The 27,250-nt window shown below is 34.8% G+C and overlaps 1 protein-coding gene across 1 annotated transcript; it reads right to left on the bottom strand.

Moving 5' to 3' along the window:
• Positions 1-192: 192 nt before the first annotated feature.
• On the bottom strand, positions 193-27,250 carry LOC121381225. The gene is made up of 14 exons (XM_041510439.1): positions 27,156-27,250; positions 23,539-23,620; positions 22,923-23,137; positions 21,524-21,728; positions 20,142-20,291; positions 14,639-14,781; positions 13,356-13,581; positions 12,665-12,808; positions 11,707-11,853; positions 7,935-8,044; positions 7,254-7,455; positions 5,170-5,289; positions 3,060-3,230; positions 193-2,324 (listed from the first exon to the last, which is right to left on the bottom strand). Exons 1-14 carry the CDS (start codon positions 27,201-27,203, stop codon positions 2,059-2,061), a joined length of 2,229 nt encoding a protein of 742 aa, XP_041366373.1. The 5' UTR covers positions 27,204-27,250; the 3' UTR covers positions 193-2,058.

The following is a 27,250-nucleotide window of genomic DNA, read 5'->3' as shown; positions in this document are numbered from 1 at the left end:
CTGGTGGGAACGAGAAATCACGCAATGGGTTCACCGACGGGAATCGATCGTGCATCAGGCGAGTGCTGTTATCACTGAGCTACGTCCCACCCACCGTGCTCTATTGGTGTCATTAAACAAAACAAAGTATTGCAGTATTCCTCATATCATCACCTGGGAGGATAATAAATTGAGTAAACAAACAAATACATATTAAGTTTTTCAAACTTTATTTTATTTTAATTATAACAGTTACAATTATGCATATATATGTGTAACAAATTCACTCTTTACTGAGGAATGTTGTCTTTTAATGCTTTCACTTTCTATCACATTTGTTTTAGAAATGGTGAATGTCATTCTAATGTGACAAATCCACCAAAATTAAAAACATGATTCAGATATAATCGTAAACACATTCATAAAACCATATGTAATATAAAAAACAATATATAAACACATCTATGATTCAACTTGTTTATAAATCACACGAGTCTTTAAATAACAATGGAAATCGATGTGCTCTAACAATGGGGTAAAAAGTACCTTAAAAGGTAATGACCGGGATTCAAGTGTTCAACTTAACAAAGCCACAAAGCAGTTGTTTGTCTTCGGTCAAGAAATAATGACTTTTCTTTAATGCACAAAACTATGCAATTGACCAGAGCAAAGAGCATAATCCCAGGTTGGAGCCATTTTCAAGCTGTGCTCCTCTACAGTTTGGGTGCTACATCCCTTTTTTGTACTCTTGTAAACATGTTTAACCAGTGAAATCTCTATTACCTCAAAACCGGATGTTTTTTGTGGTCCTCTTTTAAATATATGTTTTAAATATATGTTCAGAAGAGAACCTATCTAAACCGGATACCTCTAAAACTGGATGTTTTACTTGGCCCCGAGGGTGTCCGGTTTGGAGGAGTTTCACTGTATTAACATATTAATATTTCTGAAGATCCATGTAATGTTCCAGAAGAGATGCAGAACTGAAAATTGATACCGAGGCTACTATTTGCCATGGCTTTTTCAGAATCGTAATTCCCTTAAATAAATGGTAGCATTATTTCTTTAAATCAGCTACCTTCTATTCTCAGAAACAGGACTTCAAATCAAAGATGCAGGAAAAGCTAAAAAAAAATATTTTATTGGGATCTGGCTTCAATCCGAGACATAAATAAACAAAATGCTGTTGCCTGCACACACATTGCACTTTACCCGATTTCCTAACATACCTATTGAAATAGTAATTCATAATCATATGGACAACAAAGGTTAAGTACTTACATGTAAACCTAAACAAGTCGGACCTGGGCCTGTGCTTATAAAACGTTTAAGAGTCCAGACTCTTTATCTCAAATGACGTCACACGCATGCAGTGTGTATGGCTTTGCCATGATGATAAAAGTCTCACTCTATTAGAGTCTTGAGTCTAGACCCTAAAACGTTTATAAGCACCAGGCCTGAATAACCTGAATTTCATTAACAAATAAAGAAAATCATTAAAAATATGAAAAGCTAAAAATTATCACTACAAATTATATTCCAATATGGCTTTCTGGTTTAATTCCATTACAGATTGTATTAAAATATTTAATTTTAAAATGTGAAAATCTGAAAGTGAGCAACAAGTTATAATTTAATTACAAAGTGTTTTACCAAATTATGACTTTCCTTAGAACTTGTGGGCACCCAGCACATTCACTCGCTTGTTCATTTATCCATCCATTCATTCAATTACATTGTATTATTCAAAGATAAATGATTCAGTAATATTTTACATCACATTCATGGCTCAGATTAATAGTCATGGTTAAAATATAGATAAAATTATAGTCACAATGATTTAATCATCATTTATCCCTTTGGAATTGAAACCGTATGTTATGGGAAAACATCCCCTCTATGATCTTAAATGTATTCAAACTGAATCAAAGTTGCATTGAATTTAACTTTTACATCTGGATGAGTTTGCAATTTGTATTTGAAATACAGCTATACATGAATATATATTTTGCACCAATTCATTATTTTTATTTTTTATTATTATTTTTTTACAAATTACAGAATTCAAACTTAAAATGATTACACTCCTAGAAAATTAATATAAAATCTGAATTTCTGATCCATATCCTCTAATATATAGGGATACCAAAACACAAAGTTCACGTCCCACACATTGGTGAAGACGGTGAACGCAACACCGGATACTGAGGTTAGGGGTGTTAGTCTCATTGGTATAGATGTCAACTTTATATCAGGGGACATCATTGTTGCAAGGGCAACATCAGGGGAGTTAATCTCAAGCCCTTGCAACTTGGTATTTATATACTGAACCCCTTGGTCAATTCCTGAAAAAGAGAAGAAACAGAAATTAAATCAGTTTTCATATTTAGCCAATATTTCACACTTTTAAGAGCTAGATCAAGAGCTTTATAGTTGCACCTATAAAAGTTCATTACAATGCAAGTCAAAACCGTAACTTTTTTTTTCCCTTAAATTATAAATTATTTCTTTAATAAAATTAAAAGATTTTGTTTTTTTAAGATGCCATTGAGAGTGACATCAAATACATTTATGGTAGGCAAAGCATTTAATTCTCTGAACTTCCTGTTGGAGCAATAAACTATAATTAAATTTCCATTACAGTCATTACAATTTAAACGTTATCCCATTAGTCCAGTCATAGAAACACAAGTTTGTTCATTTCTCAACCTTAAAAATAACATTGTCAGGGAAAGTTATATCTGATGACGTCACTTTATATTGGTACTTTGTCTGAAGGTTGAACGTTATTGTTTAGAACCGTAGAAAATAATTCAAAATAAAATATGAAATTTTAGTATTATTAACAAATATGTTTCAAATTAAATTATAAGGATTGTCTGTTGGGTTTTTTACGTTTATTCGAGTATGAAAAAGAAAATCATCCGCAAACCTATGTGTGATCAGCTTCAGTTTGCTGATGATTGTGTTTGTTCATACCCCGATGAACATCAATGAAATAACAGACAATCCTTAAATGAAATAATAATTAAAATAATAATAAAACCAGTGTAGAAGAAACAAACAATATGCCGCTATACCATGCTGTGTTTGACTTCCATTTAGAACAACATTGAGAGGATCAAGAAACTGGCCCAGCTTTTGCATCCTCCAGCTGTGATCATTCTGTGCAACAGGTTTAAATACAAAGAGTAAAGCCTCTGGCATCCGGGTGGGCCGCTTGCCAAACCACTGCAACTCAGCATACAGTCCTGTAGAAAAACACAGAGGTTCTTGGGTAATGATAAATTATAAAATATTGCTTCCCCATCATTTAGTTTTATTTTAACTTGATTTAAAACCACTGCAACTTAGCATACAGTCCTGTAGCAAAACACAGAGGTTCTTGGGTAATGATAAATTATAAAATATTGCTTCCCCATCATTTAGTTTTATTTTGACTTGATTTAAAGCCACTGCAACTCGGTACACAATTTTGTGGAAAGATAACTTTTAACAACATTGCTTCCCGATATTGTTCATTTCAACTTTATTTTCACATTAATAGTTTCTAGTTCAATCATACGTATAATTTAAGTATAATAATTATTATAAAATTCAATGCATTTTATTTTGGTACTGTGACGTCGCGATCCTGCTCACAGCTGATATATATCACGTCATTAGAAGGAATGCGTGCAGTGCTACATATTTTGACGTCACGACCCTGCTCACAGCTGATATATATCACGTCACTAGAAGGAATGCGTGCAGTGCTACATATTGTGACGTCACGACCCTGCTCACAGCTGATATATATCACGTCACTAGAAGGAATGCGTGCAGTGCTACATATTGTGACGTCACGACCCTGCTCACAGCTGATATATATCACGTCACTAGAAGGAATGCGTGCAGTGCTACATATTGTGACGTCACGACCCTGCTCACAGCTGATATATATCACGTCACTAGAAGGAATGCGTGCAGTGCTACATATTGTGACGTCACGGCCCTGCTCACAGCTGATATATATCACGTCACTAGAAGGAATGCGTGCAGTGCTACATATTGTGACGTCACGACCCTGCTCTTTCACTAGAAGGAATGCGTGCAGTGCTACATATTGTGACGTCACGACCCTGCTCACAGCTGATATATATCACGTCACTAGAAGGAATGCGTGCAGTGCTACATATTGTGACGTCACGACCCTGCTCACAGCTGATATATATCACGTCACTAGAAGGAATGCGTGCAGTGCTACATATTGTGACGTCACGACCCTGCTCACAGCTGATATATATCACGTCACTAGAAGGAATGCGTGCAGTGCTACATATTGTGTGATGTCACACACTATCTTTGATTATGGAATGACATAATGAACAGGTAGTAACGGCCGTCAACCTCCACTACACTACACTGTATATTAAGGTTGGTTCCCACCAAGAAAATAATGAAGTTTAGAAAAATGAATCAGCATTGGAATGGAGTGTTTGGTTTTCAGCCAGTAACAGGTGGTGATGATCATTATTGCTGGCTGCCAGCAAGGTATTATTTGCAGGATTTCTTTGACAAAATTCTGGCTTCTGAAAATCTGAACCAATGATATAAGTCTTATTTTTCTCCAGGAACGGTCACTGATCACTAGCACTTCACTCCACACTCGATTGGAACGTTTTTGTACAGCAGCAAACGGATCAATTTGAAAACTTGTTTTATATAAATTATACATGAAACTTCATGTGACTGCTCACCCAGTACCATTTCAGGAGAATGATCTTCAGCTCACCTTGATTCTGATCATGGAGAAGATTGAGTCTAAGTTCACATAACATGTTTTTCATTTGTTTATAAAATTGTAATGGGTTATATGAAATGGAATACTTGATGTTAAAAAACATAAAACTGTACAGGATTTACAAGATTGTAATGGGTTATACAAAATCAAATAGATTACCTAATTTTACAAAATACTACAAAATTGCTTGTCCCATACAACAACTATGCAAATGTTAATTTTTTTGAGATTAGTCATATTTTTGCTAATTAATAAATATTTGTAAGATTTCTAAATAACCATTAGCTTTTGCCTCATGTTGGTTACCTTCAGAAGGCTACCTTCATGATCAAAAGGCTACCATCAGGATCATTTGCTCGGGCTTTTCAAAACCATAACCTTTTTGGAAGGAATGGTAGAACAAGTACCTGATATTGTTGGTGTCTCTTCTATGTTGTATGTAATCCACACATCTGGTGGAGCACCATAGTTTTGAAAACTTTCGCTTGGAAACGCTGTATTCACCAGAAAACGACACTGACTAGAATCTGGAATCATGTAAACTGTAATGAGTACTCTTTAGATTCACTGGTCCCTAGTTTGGCAGTGGAAATTAAACTTCAGACAGGGCTTCTAGAAATTTTTTTTAAATCCACAAGCCTAGATCAGTGATTTAAAATTTTTATTAGCCTCAATTAAAAATTCACTAGCCCTACTTTACTCTAAGTTAATACAATTTTACTAAATAATAGTAATAATCTGATATATGTCACATAAAGAGGGAGATAGAGCTTAAAAATACTAACATTGGGTGGTGGTCAGGATATTCATATTTACAATATAGACTTAACTGCAACATTTTACAATATATTTTTCACTAGCTGTCAGGCATGGCAATAGTAGTTATTTACTAGACCAACATTGAATATCACTGGGAGTGGGGCTATCATAATCTAGAAACCCTGCTTCAGGGCACATTAAACAACACACAATACATGTGCAAATGTATAAACATATAGTTTTAACTTTCTTTCTGTAATACTAAATGTATAAGACAGTCTTTGAAAATGTGACAAAAGGAGATATTTCAATAAATAGTTTGAATATTAATTACATTGGAGATACAAAATTGTTTTTGTACTAATTTTGCACTTTTATTTTATTATTTATTATTTTATGATAGTAATACAAAACATTTATTAATGACACAATTTCATTTCTCTTGTACGATGGATCATATTACAAACAAGGTTTATGCATGGGTGGCATTAAAAGTCTTATATCCTGCATAAATAAAATAATCCTGGATATAAATACATGTCAATAAAAAAATATTTGGTCAATGGTGACCCATTCATCATTATTCAAATTACTGCTTAATTTGTATTTTTAAACACTGCTATCCAAAGTTGTGATGGATGTGGATTAGGTCACTCTCACACTACTTTCAAAGTTTAACAAAATGTTTTTGAAAACACTGGAACATTTAATGACATAGCCAAAGCATATATTATTTAATTTAACAATACAGCTTGATGTATTATTGATATTCTCACACAATGAAATAAGAAAATATGTTTAGAACAAAACATAGGCAAACTTTACTTCTAACTGTATAATGGGTTTTATCCACTTCAAGTCAGTTCACTTAAGACTGAAACACACTATCCCAGGAAAACACCTCTGCTATCTAGGCTGTCTGTTCCTGCATGTAGTTATTAGTTGAAACAAGACAATATTTTTGTTCTCAGTTTACTGCCACAAGTTCACAGATTATGAGAATGATGTTGGTATATGCATAATGGCATTATCCCACCACACTGATTTGTCCACTGGACAGGCACTGAGATTTAAGCCCAGCATCTAACAGCTGTAACCATCATTGCTAATATTACTTCTAAGGGCGACGACAGTCACTTTTCGGACTCTCGTTTTGGCTTCGTACACAATAAAATAAAACATCCAACACAAATGTTTTGATATGACATATTTAACAAAAGGTATTTTTTTATTTATTTCATCTTTTAAAACTTAAACTTAATATTTGGTGCAGAATTATGAAAAGTAAAAACATACCGACCTGTAAACGGCGTTGTCTGCTTGTTAATTTTGACAGGGGTCAAGGTTAGTAGGCCAGTTTTTATTTTAATGTGGCGAAGCATTGTAATAATATAGCTAATTTTGAATTTGAATAATGTCAATATTCCAATGACGTCACTTTTCATCTCTTTACAATAAAAATCAACCACATTGTAGAGTGCTGGAAAAATTGCAATGCAAAATTGCTATTGAAATTTGTTTGTTTGAACATTATTAATGCACCTGAATGTGTTTGAAGAAAATCTTGTGATTAAAAAATTGTACCTTTTACGAAATATGGATTTCAAGTGAAATTACGGTAAGATATGCTATATTTATTGTGTACGAAGCCAAAACAAGGGTGCGAAGAGTGACTGTCATCGACCTTAAGTTAAAGATCGGTCTTCCATATTATTAACACAAATGGCCTCACCTTTGTATCGGTAGAGTCCAATCATAACAGGATTCCAGATTTTGCTCTCAGCATTAGCGTTTTTGGTCAGGTTTGGTTTACCAATTCCAAGAAAGAACTTGTTAGAGTAGGCGTTATTCTTATCAAAGGCATCGAAGTCTGTCTGGTTGTACGTCTGGTAAACAAGCTGTCCAAGTGGATTTGAAGCAGATGCCCACTGGATCTATAGAAACAGAAAGCACTGGTTTTTTAACAGTCGGTCAGGACCACAGGAAACATTTTCATGATGATATACATTTGTAACAAATATAACATGCCATTTCGAAACATTTCCTTTTGACATAAACTAAATAAAACAAAATTTCTATAACCTAGATAAAAAAAGAGCAAAATGACAATTATCTTGAGATTTGCAAAAAACAAAGTCTACAAAATAAAATATTTTATATCTCCAAATTTCAAGGGTCATAACTCTGTCACAAATTGGCAAATCGCTATGAAAGTCAAACTTGATATGTAGCAGTACATGGTAAAGCTATAAACAAAGTTTCAGCTCAAAAACATCTGAGAAATTATATATGGAACGGACTGACAGATGGACAGACGAATGGAGATGAAACCTATAGTACCCTCCGATCGTACTGGTAGGGGACTAATAAAAATTATGAATCAAATTGAGATGACAATAATTTCAAATGTTACCTTTGACTTTGGTTCTGTTAGTGTGACAATAGATCCATCTCGTGCGAACTCAAACACATAACCCGAACCACATTTTATTTGGAGATGTTGTTGAATGACTCGTTCATAACCTGCAATAAAAACACAAATGAACAACGTATCTTTCATGAGTTATTAAATATATATCATTATGTATTTATTATAGTAAGTGTAAAAGCATTGCCAGTGTTTATGTAGGATAAAACAAAATTTATATATCAAAAGTACTAAGATATCACTTTGTTTATCAAGTTTGTTTGAACTGGTCTGCAGTGATAACTACATGCAAGTACACTAGTCAACTTATGAATAATACCATAGCAAGTACACCATATGCAGGGCTTCTAAATTATGGTACCCCCACTCCCATGGCTAGTGATATTCAGTGTTGGGCTAGTAAATAACTACTATTGCCATGCCCGACGGCTAGTGGAAAAAAGAGGTCAAATGTTGCAGTTAAATCTATTTTGTAAATTTGAATAGCCTGCACGCACCCTAACCCCCAATGTTAGTGTTTGTAAGCTCTATCTCTCTCTTTAGGTGACATATCTGATTATTATTATTATTATTTAGTAAAATTGTAAAGTAGGGCTAGTGAATTTGAAATTGTGGCTAGTAAAATATTTTAATCACTGATCCCATGGCTAGTGTATTTTATAAAATTCTAGAAGCCCTGCCATATGCAAGTATAATCTATGAAGGTTACTTTAACAAATATTTCACTTATTTAGCAGCCAATTGGTGTCAAACACAAAACAATGGTATATTAATGTGTAAAAGAAGAAACATATAACGCCACATAGGCTCATCTTTTAACTGATAATCTCACTGGCATGCTATTATTGTAACTTGTGGGAAATGTCCCTATTAATAATATTGCATGCTACTATTACACGCACTGGTGTATAAACTGCACCTTTAAATAAGCCGCAGTTAAAACAAAGCCACAAACTTAATTGCGGTTAATTATTTTTTGTATTTAATAATAATAAAGAGATCCATTCTCCCTTAAATTCAAACAATAAATAATTGTTGATTGTGTGGCTTTCAGTTTCATTTCATCTAATGGATTGTGGGTAAGTTTCATTTATAAACAAAACACACCGTTGACAAACCCCGCTATTTTCACGAAAATATGAACAAGAATTTTGGTAATGCATTGTTTGTTATCTTACATTAGTTGCCAAAAAATATATATATATATAAATAAATACATGATAACATTTTATTTGTTCCAGTCTGATTAAGGATTACTAAAGTACTGTCGGAAATAGAATACAAATTATTTTTGTCGATTATTTCTTACATATTAAACTGACAAGTAAATATTTTGTAAATATCTATTTAATGATAGTCTACCAAATTTAGCATTTACTTGTTTGGGCTCTCATTGATGTTCAAGGTGGTGTTTACTCTTGAAATTAAAAGAAAAATGTCAGTGAACAGGTGATTTGTGCACTTAATTGGAACAGACTATAACAAATATTGGTCAACATGTGTCAATTTCATTGCTGTTACAATATGTGAGAAACTGTTTCTAATGATGGTTTGCCCCTATCCCTCTCCAAAACAAAATATTTGTAGTCGTATTTAAGTAACTTTTGAGCAAAACTGTCAAGAGCCATTATAATGATCCATTATACTGGCATTAAAGGTGTTATCTCAATGTTACCCAATGACAGCTATTGCAAATCTTTTTTTCTTTTTTCTTTTTTCTTTTTTTTTAATAAACTTTTGATTTAACATTTTAACCATATATGCCCATAAATGATTATAGGAAATAATTTTATCTACTGGTAGAAAATACTTTTTTATTGGAGAATCTTTATCGCAGCTCGCATTATATAGCACCTTTAAATTGTTGCAAGAATGTGTACATTTCTAATGTACTTACATTGAATTTATATTCAATAAATATGCTTGTCATAATTAATAATTTATGCTGCAATTCAAAATAATCAGATAACTTGCAGTTTTAAATTAAAAGTTTGTTTAAGGGTAAATGAAATTGACACATATCGATCAAAATGTGTTATAGTCTGTTCCAATAAAGGTCACAAATCACCTGTTTACTGACATATTTGGTTTAATTTCAAGAGTAAACACCACCTTGTACATCAATGAGAGCCCAAACAAGTAAATGCTAAATTAGGTAAAGTATCATTGAATGGGTATTTACACAATATTTACTTGTCAGTTTAATATGTAAGAAATAATCGACGAAAATTATTTTTATTCTATTTCCAACAGTACTATAGTAGCCTACTCGCTCGATTACACATGTATGTTTCTCTGTAATCTAACTAGCGTGCCGTGTGCACAAATTACATATTCAAACGAGGTCGGGTCAAGCTGGATATAGGGCAATGATGGTGAACCAAAACTAAGCACTGTCCTGTCGATCGTTTAAAGTTTTCACATTATTTTATAACTGTTAAAAAAAAGAAATGGCCTAGAATTGTATATTCAGAGCCAGTTTAAGGATCCGCAGGGCCTGTAACACAAATAACAGTGGGGCCCAATTCCCAAGATATATATTTTGCAACCCCCTCAGGGAGAGGGGGAAAATGACCTGGGGAAAGTGTACACAATGCCTCACCGCGGGCCCCCTGAAGCGTAGCACGTGCTACTATAATAAACCGGTGAGAAGAAAAGTAAAATGCTATTTTTATGTGCAATTTAGAAAACAATCGGTTCAGAAATAAATAACTTGTAGTAAATTCCGTAGCATGAGAAAAGGCGTTCCCTGTGGGATGGACTATAAATGTGAAATGCTCCCGTACAGATAACGAATATGCCCGAAGTTTTACGAAATTACGTTTTCCAACGAAAGCATCGTGTAAATTGGTTATGCTTACGAATCGTAATAAGTATTATTGAAAAATATCGAAATTGAATGTACTAGAAATCTTATTATATAATCAACATTCTAAAATTGTATCAGTACATGTTTATTTTTATATTTCAAGTTAAATTTCACTGTGTAAAGTCACATGCTTTGTGGCAAGCTTAGGGCAATTAAGCGTAACTTCCGAGAATGAACTATGCGTATATTATCAATATTGAATCTTACAACTATCAAAAATATTTATTATGGTGCTTGAACCACAAATACAGCTTTTGAAGGTTATTTTTTTTTAAATTCCGTTTCAGTTACCAAATTTTGCGATTCCGTCCGTTTTTCCATGATCGCGGAAAATCATCCCCTCTAGTATATTAACTAAAATTAGTGTCTATATCCACAGACTGAAACTAGGGTATGCACTTTTAATTCTAAAAAAACTTAAAGTTTGTTTGGTTTAACAACATCACTAGAGTATATTGATTTATTAATCAGCGGCTATTGAATGTCAAACATTTGGTAATTTTGACATATAGTCTTAGAGGAAACCTGCTACATTTTTTTCATTTTTTATTAGTAGCAAGGAATCTTTTATATGCACCATCCCTCAGACAGGATAGTACATACCACAGTTTTGATATATCAGTCGTGGTGCACTGGCTGGAATGAGAAATAACCCAATGGGCCAACTAACACAGATCTATCCCAGACCGACTGCACTTCAGGCGAACGCTTTACCACTGGGCTAATATGTCCCACCCCAATCAATTTTATGACCCATGACATCAGAGCTAGACATTCTATCCATAATCCCAACTGATCAGATATCAGTGACAATCTGAATTTTTAACTGTGACAGATAAACAAAACAAAATGCACCATGCTGATAACGTTAGATTACAAACCTCTCACCTTCAAGACTGGGCATCTGAGCCATCAGTTTCCTCCACGCCTTCTGAACACGTCCACTAAGTGGGTGGTTACCAAGAGCATCAAGGGCCAGGTATGTGAAATCTCGCTGTTCTAGCCACGAATTAATGCCATTAACAAAATTTTGTTCTGAAATAACACAATAAAAACAGAAAGTGAAATGTCACCAACCTATAGCCACGAGTTAATGTCATTAACAAAGTTTTGTGCTGAAATAACACAACTAAATCATAGTAAATTAAATTTCACTACTTTAGCCATGTGTTAATAAATGCCATTAACAAAGTTTAGTCCTGAAGTAATACAATAAAAACATAAGAAGTGATATGTCACCAACCTATAGCCACAAGTTAATACTATTAGCAAAGTTTTGTGCTGAAACAACACAATAAAATAAAGTAAATGAAATCTCAATGGTCAGATATTAGTCATCAGTGAAAAAAAATTTGTTTGTCTTGTTTAACGACACCACTAGAGCACAGTGATTTATTAATCATCGGCTATTGGAGGTCAATCATTTAGTAATTTTGTCATAGTCTCAGAGAGGAAACCGCTATATTTTTTCATTAGTAGCAAGGGATCGTTTATATATATAATCCCACAGACAGAATAGCACATACCATGGCCTTTGATATGCCAGTCGTGGTACACTGGCTGGAATGAGAAATAGCCCAATGAGCCCACCGATGGGGATCGATCCCAGACCGACCACGCATCAAGAGAGCACTTTACCACTGGGCTATGTCCTGCCCCAAGTCATCATTGAAAGAGAACTCACTGACCTTACACCTCCCCAGTAAACCATTAAAAATCAGTACGGGTGGAAGTAAATACTTAGATGCACTATAGCCACTATGAAAATATAATACACACGTGTATTTCATAAATCATGGAAAAGGTACCATGCTTAAGAAGTAACAAGCAGAATTTGGAAACATACTTTTCTTGTATAGCAGTGGATAGAACTTGTCATTGGTCCAGTTTTCATCATCATCAACACCACTTATACCCCATGTGTGTTCTCCAACCTTCAGCAGGAACCGACTAGAGTTGTATATGCGTGGATCTGACAGACTGCAGGAACCTACAATAGAAACTCTAATTCACTTCATAAACAATCCTCACCCACTACCCACCCTGGTCGGGCTGCTTGTGCCTGGTCGAGCTGCTTGTGCCTGGTCGGGCTGATTGTGCCTGGTCGAGCTGCTTGTGCCTGGTCGAGCTGCTTGTGCCTGGTCGAGCTACTTGTGCCAAGTCGGGCTGCTTATGCTCCCTTGCACATGCCAGCACGGGCAACCCCCTCTCCCACCCACTCCAAACCTTTTCCTGTCCTGGACGGAGGAGCCAGCAAAAGCTGACACCTGCACCCATGACAGGCGTGTGCTACAACAGCTAGTTCTGAATGTGCACGTTAAAAGCTATGACCTGACCTGACCTGATTTCATAAACAGCTAAGTAAGTGCAAGTTAGCCTTCAAGGTGGCAGCACATTTTCTGGCAAATAGTCATCTAGTTCTATCAAATCATCTTCTCATGTCTTCTACTTCTGTTGGTCTCCTAGCTACTTTCATCAGCCTCCTACATGTCCTAGCAATCACTTACATTCTAAACTAATGAGCACCATGCACTTACCCTCGTTTAAACAATTTGTTCTTTCCCTGAAGAAAGCTCTCATCTCTGCCACCTTGCGAGGGTCAGATGACATCCCCTGGATCCACGTATCTCCCATTTCCTTGCTAAAGACAGGCAGTTGGGACTTAATCTTCTGGGCAGCAGCTGCAAAATCTTCTAGGTTGGAAGCCTGAACAATTGCATTAGGAAACTGACTTCGGGCTATTTCATAAGACATCAGAATTTCCTGCAATTATAATAGTGATGGCAGGATTAAAATGTCTGGAAGACAATGCAACTGCAAGTTTAAACCTACACAGTACTGTAAATCTTTTAACAGTAGCTGAAAATATTTTTAAAAATAATATTCAACAGCTGTAAATATTTACTTTACATAAAAGCTCAGATTGCTTGATATGTATATGCACTCATTTGTAAATGAAAGCAGAATTTAATATAAAAAGATCTAGATATACAAAAACATGTATGTATTTATTTAAAGGGGCTTTAGCTCAAAATTTAAGATATTCAGTGTGCTATTTAATCATATAACATTATTGACAGCAAATATGCATTACATATAAGTCTAGCACTATTTCAAATTTTTAAAAATACAATTATTTACACATTTTATATTAATGTTAAAGAAAGTGAGCGGTGGTGTGTAACCTGAAATGAAAAACTTTAAATATTATTTTTTTCTAAAATCTGCCAATGGCCTGTACAAGGTTTTACCTGTTAAGACTGCATGACGGACCCCTATTATCACAAATGAATAAAAAAATTAATGATGGTAGGCAATCTTAAAAAAGTACTCTTTTTTTTAAACATTGTCAATAGCCTGTACCAATTTTTCTTGGTGAAATTGGTGAACTCCTATTATCAGAAATGAAGGAACAAAAATGGTTACCGGGTACTTTCCCTTTTCTAATAACTGACAACAGCCTGTACCAATTTTTACCTGATAAGACTGGTACAACCCTATTATTAGAATTGAAGAAACAAAAATGATAGTGTGCAATCTTAAAGAACTATCACTTTCTCATTTCTAAAATAACAATAACATGCACCAATGTTTACCAGGTAAGCCTGGTGGAGAACTATTATGAAAATTGAAAAAAAAAAGGTATCGTGCAACTTAAAATAAATTACTTCCTCGTTTCTAAAAACTGACAATTTTTACCTGGTAAGGCTGGTGGACAACTATTATGAGAATTGAAAAAAACAAAGATTGTGTGCAACATTAAAGAAAATATTGCTTTCTATTTTTCTAAAAGCTGCCAACAATGTGTACTAGTTTTTACCTGGTACGACTCTGGTGGTCCCTTGTTATCAGATCTGAAGGCGAAACACAGTGCGTCTGTGAGTCCTGGATACGTCACGCAGTCGTTGACAGACATTCCACCTGGTTTCACTGGCCACTTTCCTTGTGCATCAGGGTAACCGCCTACAGGCGACACAGCCCAAGTCAAAATTAAGACAATCATATCATTAGGACATACGTAAAAGCAGTACCAAAAATAGTGTTGTAATTTAAAGTTAAAACTGTTTATACTTTTGTACCCTGCCCACGTTCTACCACTCCGAAAAAAACTACATCTTACGAAATAAAGCTGCTGAAACTTTAAGCTGAAGTGTATTTATTAGTATTTAACATCACATCAACATGCTGTATTTGTTTCATGGAATATTCCAGTATTCAGGTTGAAAATGTTTTTTCTTCTGGCAAAGTACTTAAAATTAAATGTTTCACAACTACAAGTTGCTGTGGTACGTGAGTAGAGATTACACTTCTGTTCAGACAAATCTATTTCCTCAATTTTTCTTCTTTTTTTATAATTTTGATTATGGCATCAATCAACAGTTATTAGGAAACAAATGAACTCTTACCAGTGGTAGAGCCAGAAAATCCATTTAGGGGGGGGGCCCAATGACACGAGGCGGAATGCCAATGGAACTTTGGGGGAGGTTTGGAAGGGATCGTAAAAAAAATTAAAATTAATATATAATAAAATTATGACAGTCGCAAAATTTCAGAGGGCCCGGGCCCATGGGGACCCCCCTAGATCTGCCTCTGCTTACTTTAACTACAAAAGGAAGTATTACTGCAAGAAAAAAAGATTACATACTTCCCTTTGACATAAAGCTAAATGGTGTGTGGCCAATGGCATGGACAGCTGAACTGTTGTTGATTCTGACTGGGTTATAATTGTATTCCTGTGATCAAAATACACCCATGCCCTATGTCAACTCGGTCCAGATGTTGCATACAAAAACTAACCTCCAACAAGAACATTCAAATGAGCTACACATATTTATACGGTCGGTCTGGGATAGATCCCCATCAATGAGCCCATTGGGTTATTTCTCGTTCCAGCTAGTGCACCAAAGCCTGTGGTACATGTATGTACTATCCTGTCTAAGAGATGGTGCATATAAAAGATCCCTTGCTACTAATGAAAAAATGTAGCGGGTTTCCTCTCTAAGTCTATATGTCAAAATTACCAAATGTTGACATCCGATAGACAATGACTATATGGTTGACATCCAATAGCCAATGATTAACAAATCAATGTGATCTAGTGGTAACGTTAAACAAAACATTTTCAAATTACTTAATACTGTAATGGAGAAATTATCAGTAACTTCTAGTACTGCAGTAGGTGCCCTTTATACAGACACTATTTAGTGAAATAACCTCCCTTCAAGTGCAGCTATATGAACTATTACAGCTTGTGACAGAGTTTTAATGGTATTCTTGTGTTTAGAATACCCAGTGAGTCCCTAACTATGTCAGCTCCACATGTAACATATAAAAAACCTTCCACTGAGGTGATACAAACCATGAACTGGTGTTTAACAAACTACTGTCATTACAGAACTTTAAACAAACAATACTTGGTAACTACAGAAATAATCAACAATATATAAAGCCTGTGGAACTATTAAAACCTTTACCAGCCAGCCACACTAATAAAACAATACTTGGTAACAGTAACTACAGAAATAATCAACAATATATAAAGCCTGTGGAACTATTAAAACCTTTACCAGCCAGCCACACTAATAAAACAATACTTGGTAACAGTAACTACAGAAATAATCAACAATATATAAAGCCTGTGGAACTATTAAAACCTTTACCAGCCAGCCACACTAATAAAACAATACTTGGTAACAGTAACTACAGAAATAATCAACAATATATAAAGCCTGTGGAACTATTAAAACCTTTACCAGCCAGCCACACTAATAAAACAATACTTGGTAACAGTAACTACAGAAATAATCAACAATATATAAAGCCTGTGGAACTATTAAAACCGTTACCAACCAGCCACACTAATAAAACAATACTTGGTAACAGTAACTACAGAAATAATCAACAATATATAAAGCCTGTGGAACTATTAAAACCTTTACCAGCCAGCCACACTAATAAAACAATACTTGGTAACAGTAACTACAGAAATAATCAACAATATATAAAGCCTGTGGAACTATTAAAACCGTTACCAGCCAGCCACACTAATAAAACAATACTTGGTAACAGTAACTACAGAAATAATAAACAATATATAAAGCCTGTGGAACTATTAAAACCGTTACCAGCCAGCCACACTAATAAAACAATACTTGGTAACAGTAACTACAGAAATAATCAACAATATATAAAGCCTGTGGAACTATTAAAACCTTTACCAGCCAGCCACACTAATAAAACAATACTTGGTAACAGTAACTACAGAAATAATAAACAATATATAAAGCCTGTGGAACTATTAAAACCTTTACCAGCCAGCCACACTAATAAAACAATACTTGGTAACAGTAACTACAGAAATAATAAACAATATATAAAGCCTGTGGAACTATTAAAACCTTTACCAGCCAGCCACACTAATAAAACCATACTTGGTAACTACAGAAATAATAAACAATATATAAAGCCTGTGGAACTATTAAAACCTTTACCAGCCAGCCACACTAATAAAACAATACTTGGTAACAGTAACTACAGAAATAAACAACAATATATAAAGCCTGTGGAACTATTAAAACCTTTACCAGCCAGCCACACTAATAAAACAATACTTGGTAACAGTAACTACAGAAATAATCAACAATATATAAAGCCTGTGGAACTATTAAAACCTTTACCAGCCAGCCACACTAATAAAACAATACTTGGTAACAGTAACTACAGAAATAATAAACAATATATAAAGCCTGTGGAACTATTAAAACCTTTACCAGCCAGCCACACTAATAAAACAATACTTGGTAACAGTAACTACAGAAATAATAAACAATATATAAAGCCTGTGGAACTATTAAAACCTTTACCAGCCAGCCACACTAATAAAACCATACTTGGTAACTACAGAAATAATAAACAATATATAAAGCCTGTGGAACTATTAAAACCTTTACCAGCCAGCCACACTAATAAAACAATACTTGGTAACAGTAACTACAGAAATAAACAACAATATATAAAGCCTGTGGAACTATTAAAACCTTTACCAGCCAGCCACACTAATAAAACAATACTTGGTAACAGTAACTACAGAAATAATCAACAATATATAAAGCCTGTGGAACTATTAAAACCGTTACCAGCCAGCCACACTAATAAAACAATACTTGGTAACAGTAACTACAGAAATAATCAACGATATATAAAGCCTGTGGAACTATTAAAACCTTTACCAGCCAGCCACACTAATAAAACAATACTTGGTAACAGTAACTACAGAAATAATCAACAATATATAAAGCCTGTGGAACTATTAAAACCTTTACCAGCCAGCCACACTAATAAAACAATACTTGGTAACAGTAACTACAGAAATAATAAACAATATATAAAGCCTGTGGAACTATTAAAACCTTTACCAGCCAGCCACACTAATAAAACAATACTTGGTAACTACAGAAATAATAAACAATATATAAAGCCTGTGGAACTATTAAAACCTTTACCAGCCAGCCACACTAATAAAACAATACTTGGTAACAGTAACTACAGAAATAAACAACAATATATAAAGCCTGTGGAACTATTAAAACCTTTACCAGCCAGCCACACTAATAAAACAATACTTGGTAACAGTAACTACAGAAATAATCAACAATATATAAAGCCTGTGGAACTATTAAAACCGTTACCAGCCAGCCACACTAATAAAACAATACTTGGTAACAGTAACTACAGAAATAATCAACGATATATAAAGCCTGTGGAACTATTAAAACCTTTACCAGCCAGCCACACTAATAAAACAATACTTGGTAACAGTAACTACAGAAATAATCAACAATATATAAAGCCTGTGGAACTATTAAAACCGTTACCAGCCAGCCACACTAATAAATATGAAATTCCACTAGCCTAAGACAATTTTCTAAAATTTTATTTTAAATTATTTCATTTCACACAAAATTTGTAATATACTGATGTCCAAAAGAAACATAAATTTTGAATAATTTGTTACATATTGTTGCTAATCGAAAAGTAATAATAAAGTTTGTTTTGTTTAATGACACCACTAGAGCAGATTGATTTATTAATCATTGGCTATTGGATGTCAACCATATAGTCATTTTGACATAAAGTAAACCTGTTACATTTTTCCATTGGTAGCAAGGGATCTTTTATATGCACAATCCCATAGACAGGAAAGCACATACCACAGCCTTTGAAATTCCAGTCGTGGTGCACCGGCTGTGATGAGAAATAGCCCAATGGGCCCACTGACAGGGATCGATCCCAGACCGACCGCGCATCAAGTGAGCGCTTTACCACTGGGCTACGTCCCGACCCCTAATCGAAAAGAACCAATTTAGAAACCACCTTACAACACTTTGCATGTATCATGAAGTGTATTGGGATGTTGAGATGATGAACTTCATGATACTTTCATATCCCACCATACTGTTTGGTGGTTTTTCTATAATACAATTTCAAGCGTATAACGGTTTTTGTGGACATCAGTATATTTATGATTCTCCCAACAGGCTAGTGGATTCTAGCCTCATCAAGCAGCTTTTAGGGCAAACAGGCAAGTATATTTCCACAGCCCTGGCATATTACTGTTACCTGGATGTGAGTATATTTCCACAGCCCTGGCATATTACTGTTACCTGGATGTGAGTATATTTCCACAGCCCTGGCATATTACTGTTACCTGGATGTGAGTATATTTCTACAGACCTGGTATATTACTGTTACCTGGATGTGAGTATATTTCTACAGCCCTGGCATATTACTGTTACCTGGATGTGACTATATTTCCACAGCCCTGGCATATTACTGTTACCTGGATGTGACTATATTTCCACAGCCCTGGCATATTACTGTTACCTGGATGTGACTATATTTCTACAGACCTGGCATATTACTGTTACCTGGATGTGAGTATATTTCTACAGCCCTGGTATATTACTGTTACCTGGATGTGAGTATATTTCTACAGCCCTGGTATATTACTGTTACCTGGATGTGAGTATATTTCTACAGACCTGGCATATTACTGTTACCTGGATGTGAGTATATTTCTACAGACCTGGCATATTACTGTTACCTGGATGTGAGTATATTTCTACAGACCTGGCATATTACTGTTACCTGGATGTGAGTATATTTCTACAGACCTGGCATATTACTGTTACCTGGATGTGAGTATATTTCTACAGACCTGGCATATTACTGTTACCTGGATGTGAGTATATTTCTACAGACCTGGCATATTACTGTTACCTGGATGTGAGTATATTTCTACAGACCTGGCATATTACTGTTACCTGGATGCCACATCCCAATGAGACTAACATTCTGGAAGACCCAACGGAAGATCTTTGGTACTTCAGGTGGTGCAGTCACTCCATTTACGCCAACCGTTATTGCCTCTATACCATGCTTTTGAAAAATAGGCAGCAAAGACTGTGTCATTCCTAATAAATAAATAAATAAATAAATAAATAAAACAATATCAATTGTTAGTACCTAGAAAGTTAAAATTAATTAATCTGTTCTGTTGTCAATACAATGTAATCAAATGACATATATAAGAATAAAAACAAACTTCAAAATTTAGCTTTTTACAAACTGCCTGACTATTTCAAAATAATGTTGAAATATCGCCTGCCAATCTTGACTTTACCAGAGTCATAGTTGAAATTCTGTAAACACAGTATTCATGTTCCCTCAAATTTATTTAACCTGTTAGAAATGTAACAGTTACGGTACATTTCTTGTAATATTTTTCCAACAACATTTTTAATAGTGACATCTTTAAATACTGTATAATGTAAGGAACAATCTTTATATAGGCTAAGCCTGGTGACCAATACCAACTGTTAAAGATCAACAATAATATATATTTGCTAAAATTACAATGTTAAAATTGAAGTATTGGTGTTCTGTTTTATTCTTAATATACTTTTCATAAGAGGCCCTCTGGTCTTCATCAAAATTAACCTCCTGTACTAGTATGTATGCATCTAGAATTCACTGAAATAAGTTTTATTCAGCAGAGTAAATAAGCGAATAATGTACAACTACTGCATTTAAGAAAATGTCTACGACAAAAAACATGCCATGGAAAAAACCCACTAGAATATAGTCCACAGCAAAAAATGTGCAACAGAGAATTCAAAACTCTGTGGCAATCTCCACGATATTGCTGACTGCCGTGGGATATTGCAAGGGTTGATGTATTAGTGTAATTTCATGATGCAGAAGAAGACATAACATAAAATGGGGAATGTCAGATGAATAGCTTTAAAATACAGACAACTGAGTCAACATATGTTTAGGGAAGCCATTTCAGGCAGGTGATTTTAGTCTCTCTGCATAGGTTAAAGTTAAGTTTGTTTTTTATAATGACACCACTGATTTATTAATCATCGACTACTGGATGTCAAACATTTGGAAATTTTTACATCCATAGTCTTAGAGAGAAAACCCACTAAATTTTTCCATTAGTAGCAAGGCATCTTTTATATGCATCATCTCACAGACAGGATGTAGTGCACTGGCTGGAACGAGAAATAGCCCAATGGGCCCACCGACAGGTATCGATTCCACACCAACTGCACATCAGGCAAGTGATTTACAACTGGCCTACATCCCGCCCGCCCCTGCATAGTTTAGATCACAAGGCCTGCAGTATTAGCGCACTCACCAGGCACGTCCCTCTGACTGAGTACTCTGTGCTGTCTTGTAATCCCAAACATCTTGTCCAAGTCCTCCGACATCTGAAGTCCAAACTCGACCATCGACACATCCATCAGAGTCTCAAACATCATATTCATTGGCCCAGCATGCCACGTTATGATGCCCAGGTCAACTGCCTTCTTGAAAATGTCAACGGAAGTTTTGTTTGGGCACTAAAAACAGAAGTATCTTGAAAATGAAAGAATGCACAATGAAAAGGACAGTCATTGTGTCTTGGTTCAATGATACCTCAGAACATTTTGAATAAAACGTTGCACTCGACTACCAGTTAGTCTACTGAGCTACAACTTGCCCTGAATACACACTCACAGGGAGGCAGTTCTTTAAAAAAAGAGGAAAATTTTTTAAATTACCATGACCCAATTCACCATTTGAGAAAGACTTCCAGTTAATGTCACAGATTCCAATTTTTAAAATGGACACTAAGTTTGTTTAATTTAATCTACAAACCTGTAACCATTTGGATAAAGATACAATAGAGTGAAACAAGAGCATGTGACATCTCCATAACCACCACTTCTCAGACATACATTGTATGTGCATTTTTTAAAATATGAATAATGCATTTCGTGGTATTAAAAACACCAGGATGACCAAAAACACAATGGTTGTACAGAAATAGATAATCTAAACAATAAAATCTAAGTAATGTCTGATTTGAATTATCAAAAACAGTTCCAATAGTGAGAAATACACTGCACAGTATTTAACAATTAGGGGGTGTCACTTTAAAATGATACAGTAATATGATGCACACATCATAAGGGACTGCAAACATGCAAGACAGTTCCTCAATAAATAATTATCTGTGGTCAAGTCCAGCAATTAATGGTGAAAAATGTTTATATCGGACTGATCACTATCTTTGAAAGTACATGTAGAAAACTGTTACAGTAATTTGTTAAGAAACATGTTTATATCGGACTGATCACTATCTTTGAAAGTACATGTAGAAAACTGTTACAGTAATTTGTTAAGAAACATGTTTATATCGGACTGATCACTATCTTTGAAAGTACATGTAGAAAACTGTTACAGTAATTTGTTAAGAAACATGTTTATATCGGACTGATCACTATCTTTGAAAGTACATGTAGGAAACTGTTACAGTAATTTGTTAAGAAACATTTTTATTCACACAAATTTTTTATGTATAAAATATTAAGAGAGTTGATATGAGCCTAATTCATAATAACATATTTTATAGGAGTTTTAGCATGATTCATTATGGAGTTACCTGCCAATTCATCGGTTTCCTTGTGTCGTAAATGGACTATAATGATTACCTTCCCTTAGTACTTCTTAGAGACTGATGCATTGCTTAACTCCCATGTCACTGCACTCACCTGCAATACAATGCCTGACAGATTGAGGTTAGGTGGACAGTCGAGGTACAGACTGACCAGCCACGGGTGAGTTGTATAGACCAGTTTCTCCTTAAAACCCAGGGCTTCTAGTGTCATTGCCTGCTGGATCGCCCGGGGAAAGTATACTTGGAAATATTTGTTTAAAATATTGTTGATGAAACCAAGTTCAGGAGCTATTCCATTGAATCCAACATCTGTAAGAGTGCAAATATATTATTATTCAATTTGGTTGTAATAAAAGCATCAGGGAGAAGGTAATGTACAAAAATATTAACATAATAAAAAAATAATAATAACAAAACAAACCCAAACCAAAAGCATTAAGAAAAAATCTGTGGACAAAAAATGCCACAAAAAATATTAAGGAAAAAAGTTAAAGCCAAAACATACCATAATAATATTAATGGGACAAAGTTGTAAATTTAAATACTTTAATATTTCAAGACAAATTGGCATTTTAAAAATTAGATTACTGATCTAAACATCAAAGTAAAATTGATGTAGCTTTGCTAATCCCAGTTACATGTATATAATAGAGTGCTGTTTATATAATAGAGTGCTGTTTATATATATGCTTCATTAACCAAGTGCTTACCAAGGTGATTCATAAAAACAATGTGTACTTTCAAAATACTTTCTGGGTCTGCTTCATAACTTGGAGTGCCACATCCCACAACCTGAAAATTGAAATACAGTTCAGTATATTTATGTGACTTAACTTTCAAAATATATGTACTATAAAAAAAAAAAAAAAAAAGATTTGTTACAGATTTATAACTACGGTACTGTATTGGAATTTATAACAGGGTTTGCACAATACTGAAATATATATTAATTTGGAGCATTCATATTAACAGTATATGAATACATATTAAATATATCATCTTTCATTCATTTATTTTAGAGGGATCTTGCACAGTGGTAGAGCACTCACTCCAGTGTTCTCGCTGGGTGAAAATTAAAGGAGGGTGGCCGCACGACACCCCACCCTCCAACCCCCCCGCAGAAAGCACCAAACAAACAAACAAACAAAAAAGAAGGAAAGCTTGGCTACCAAATATCATTGGGTGTTGGTCGACTAGGTGGAAAGACATACTCCTTATTTTGCCCCTCAGTATTAAAGAGGGGTGTAAAATATAAAGGAGGGCAGCAAAATGAAATAGTGGGGCAGGCCGCCCCGCTTTAAAAGAGCAGCGAGAACACTGCATTTGCAGGCATCGAAATATGTATAGCATGTGGTAACCCATGCACAGTTTATCCTAAAGTATGAGCTTGTTAAAGGGACATTCCTGAGTTTGCAGCATTGTAAGATGTTTCCGACTAATAGAATATTTCTATGATTAAACTTTCATATTAAATATATTTTCTTGTTTAGAATATCAGTGTCTGTATCTTCAAATAATTTTGTACGGAAGAAAAAATTATATTTTAGGAAATAAAATGAAATGTAACCTAGTACAAACATTAGAACAATCAGAAACACGTTTAATATACAGCCACTAATATTTTATGCAGAAAAATATATTTGATATGTAATCACAATTGTTAAAAAGTCTTAGTCGGTAACATCTTAAAAAGTGTAGCAAACTCAGGAATGTCCCTTTAACATATATTGTATAGGTTACGACACATTTATCAAGTTTACAATTTCCATTATTACTGTAAAATTCCTTCACAGATACACCAGTGTTTTTCATCACTCACTTCAACACTGCTCTTATACCGATTCTTGTATATGTATGTATATGTTATATTTGAATAACTCTCAATTGATAAAAAATGTATGTGGTGTAGTTTGCATTCGATATATTTTGTGGAGAACACGATGTATCGTTCTTGACTTTCTTAACGTGACATGTGGTAACCTGATAACCTGAACGATCATTCTCAACTTATTTCATGCCTGCACCCGAGGTACTAAGAGTTATAGGACTGGGGCCTAATTCACAAAGCTCTCTTAGGCTCTGTTAGACAACAAAGCATCCTCTTTGCAAGTCTTTTAGCATTGCACTGCGAGATCGCAAAGTTGTGAGAATTTAGTGAATTAGGCCCCTGATTCCCATAGGTCTATCCACTGGGTTCCCACTGCTATCGGTGCTCCACAAATGGTATCAAATGTACAACTTCTCTGTCTGTCTGTTGGTCTGTCTCTGTCTGTGTGTGTGTGTGTCTCTGTCTCTGTCTCTGTCTCTCTCTCTCTCTCTCTCTCTCTCTCTCTCTCTCTCTTTCTTTAGACAACCATTGTCATAGTTACATGTAGGTGGAACCATTGGGTTTTCTCATTGCATCCAGTGTTCCACAAATGGAATTAACTGCAGGGAACATTTTGTTTTAAAAATCTTGATTAGCAATATTTTGGGTCAATTAAAAATTCATTAGCAATTAGTTTCACGTTCTAAAATTGTGTAGCAATCAGTGAAACTTGCATAGCAAATCGTCATGCGATACTGAACAAAATGTTTCCTGATATTCAAAGCCTCTCTCTCTCTCATCAGACACCCAGGATCATATCTAACATATATAATTGGAGGTGGGGGCGACCACTACCCTACAGAGACTGAATCAATTGAACTGGTTTAGCAACTTTGTGGATAATTCAATTCTATTTACTGCACAATACCAAACAATTTGGTGTTAGCAGAGATAAGAATTATGTAACATCAATAACAACAGAAGGGTTTCTGCCAGAGGATAAAACAGGTATGGTGCCATACCCAAATATTTTAGCAGATTTTTTTTTAAAGTTAACCTTTTGAAAAAATTAATTACTCGTCATCAATGTATGGTTTTCTTAACCCTAACCCTAAACATAACCAATTTTCTTTCTGGGGGAAGTCCCCCATACCCCACATTGACTGTGGTTCCATTCAATTCCATAGCGCCATACCCAAAAATTTCATTCTGACAGGAACATTGAACAGGCCTCCGAGAATGGACAATGTGTGTAACCCATTTATAGGTTACACAAAAAATCAATTCAGGAAACTCATTTTCTTGTATAACCCATTATATTCATGTAAATTAGAGTAGTGACAAATACACAAACAAAATGATTGTTCTCGCAATTTTCAGAGGCCTGAACAAATAATAATATAACAATATACATGAACAAGCCAGACGGAGACAAAAAACTTTTAATCCCTAATTATAGGAATAAAATGTCTGTATTATGGGCATAATTTGTAAAAAAGTTAATAGAATAAATAAAAAAAATAAAAAGGTTACAAGCTAAAAATAAAAGGAATTGACTGCTCGGCCGAATATTTATATAATTTGGAGCATTTTAGAAGGACAGTCCAAAATTAAATAAGAGAAAGAAGAGAGGTTCGGACTATTTAATAATATTAAAAAAAGAAGAAGTAATTTCGACATAAAATTTTGAACGCAGATCTAAAAGTTTAAAGTCCGATCGATATGTCCACGCAAGTGGCCTCGTTAAGGCTGTTTGGGTGCACAGCTGAAAGGGACGAGATGGGTTGTATCCCGTCAAGAAAACCCCTAGATTGACAGTCGATAGACGTTGAAGGTGTAGTGCTGTGCTGAAATACAGATCTTGAGAAGCCGGATCCGTCTGAACGAGAGAGTATAAGACTAGGGTATAGTCCAGTCGTCATGGGTTGGTATAGTGGTGTGGACGGGCCCAACTCCGGAGGATACGAGATGGTATCACTATAAAGCAAGGTAAAGTCTAGAAAAAGAGTAGTAGGGGCCGACCCCGCTTCCGATTTCTTCTTAGAGTGGGGTGGTCAATCTTCCAGTGCTGCTAGGACAGGCTCGGACATGTAGAGACTAAACACGAACAACCGTGGCGTTCTGCAGAATGGCCGTCATACAAGTCACGAAATGAAACATGATATCCACTTTATATGGACAGAGGCTTAATAGTACCCGTTATATTTGATAGGTTTAAAAATAAAAACTTTTGTATTCTAACATTTATTTTATGTATATTATATTATTACAAAAAGATTAGTAAGCAAATTATTAATAAATATAAGAAATTCATAAATATTTTGCGAAACAATACTGTGAGACTTCCCCTTTAAGGAGTTTTTTAATTTGTATTTTTTTTCCCCCAAGTTCTACTGCCACCCACCATCCAACCCACTAAACCCACGATACAATGCAGCATCAAATAGTCGTGTTAGGAAATGTACAGTATCTGAACGTAAATGTATGTAGCTATTAGATGTATTATATTTGAAAACCTACACTAAACAAACAGAGAAAAGCTGTGATGATAATCATAACAATTCCCATTTTGAGTTATCACATGCTTCACTCGTCGATTTTACGTTACACTTCCG

Source organism: Gigantopelta aegis, chromosome 9 (assembly GCF_016097555.1).
Source record: "Gigantopelta aegis isolate Gae_Host chromosome 9, Gae_host_genome, whole genome shotgun sequence".
In the NCBI taxonomy this organism is placed as follows: Eukaryota; Metazoa; Mollusca; class Gastropoda; order Neomphalida; family Peltospiridae; genus Gigantopelta; species Gigantopelta aegis.
Note: the sequence above shows the minus strand (reverse complement) of the source record. Positions and strands in the feature narration are given on the sequence as shown.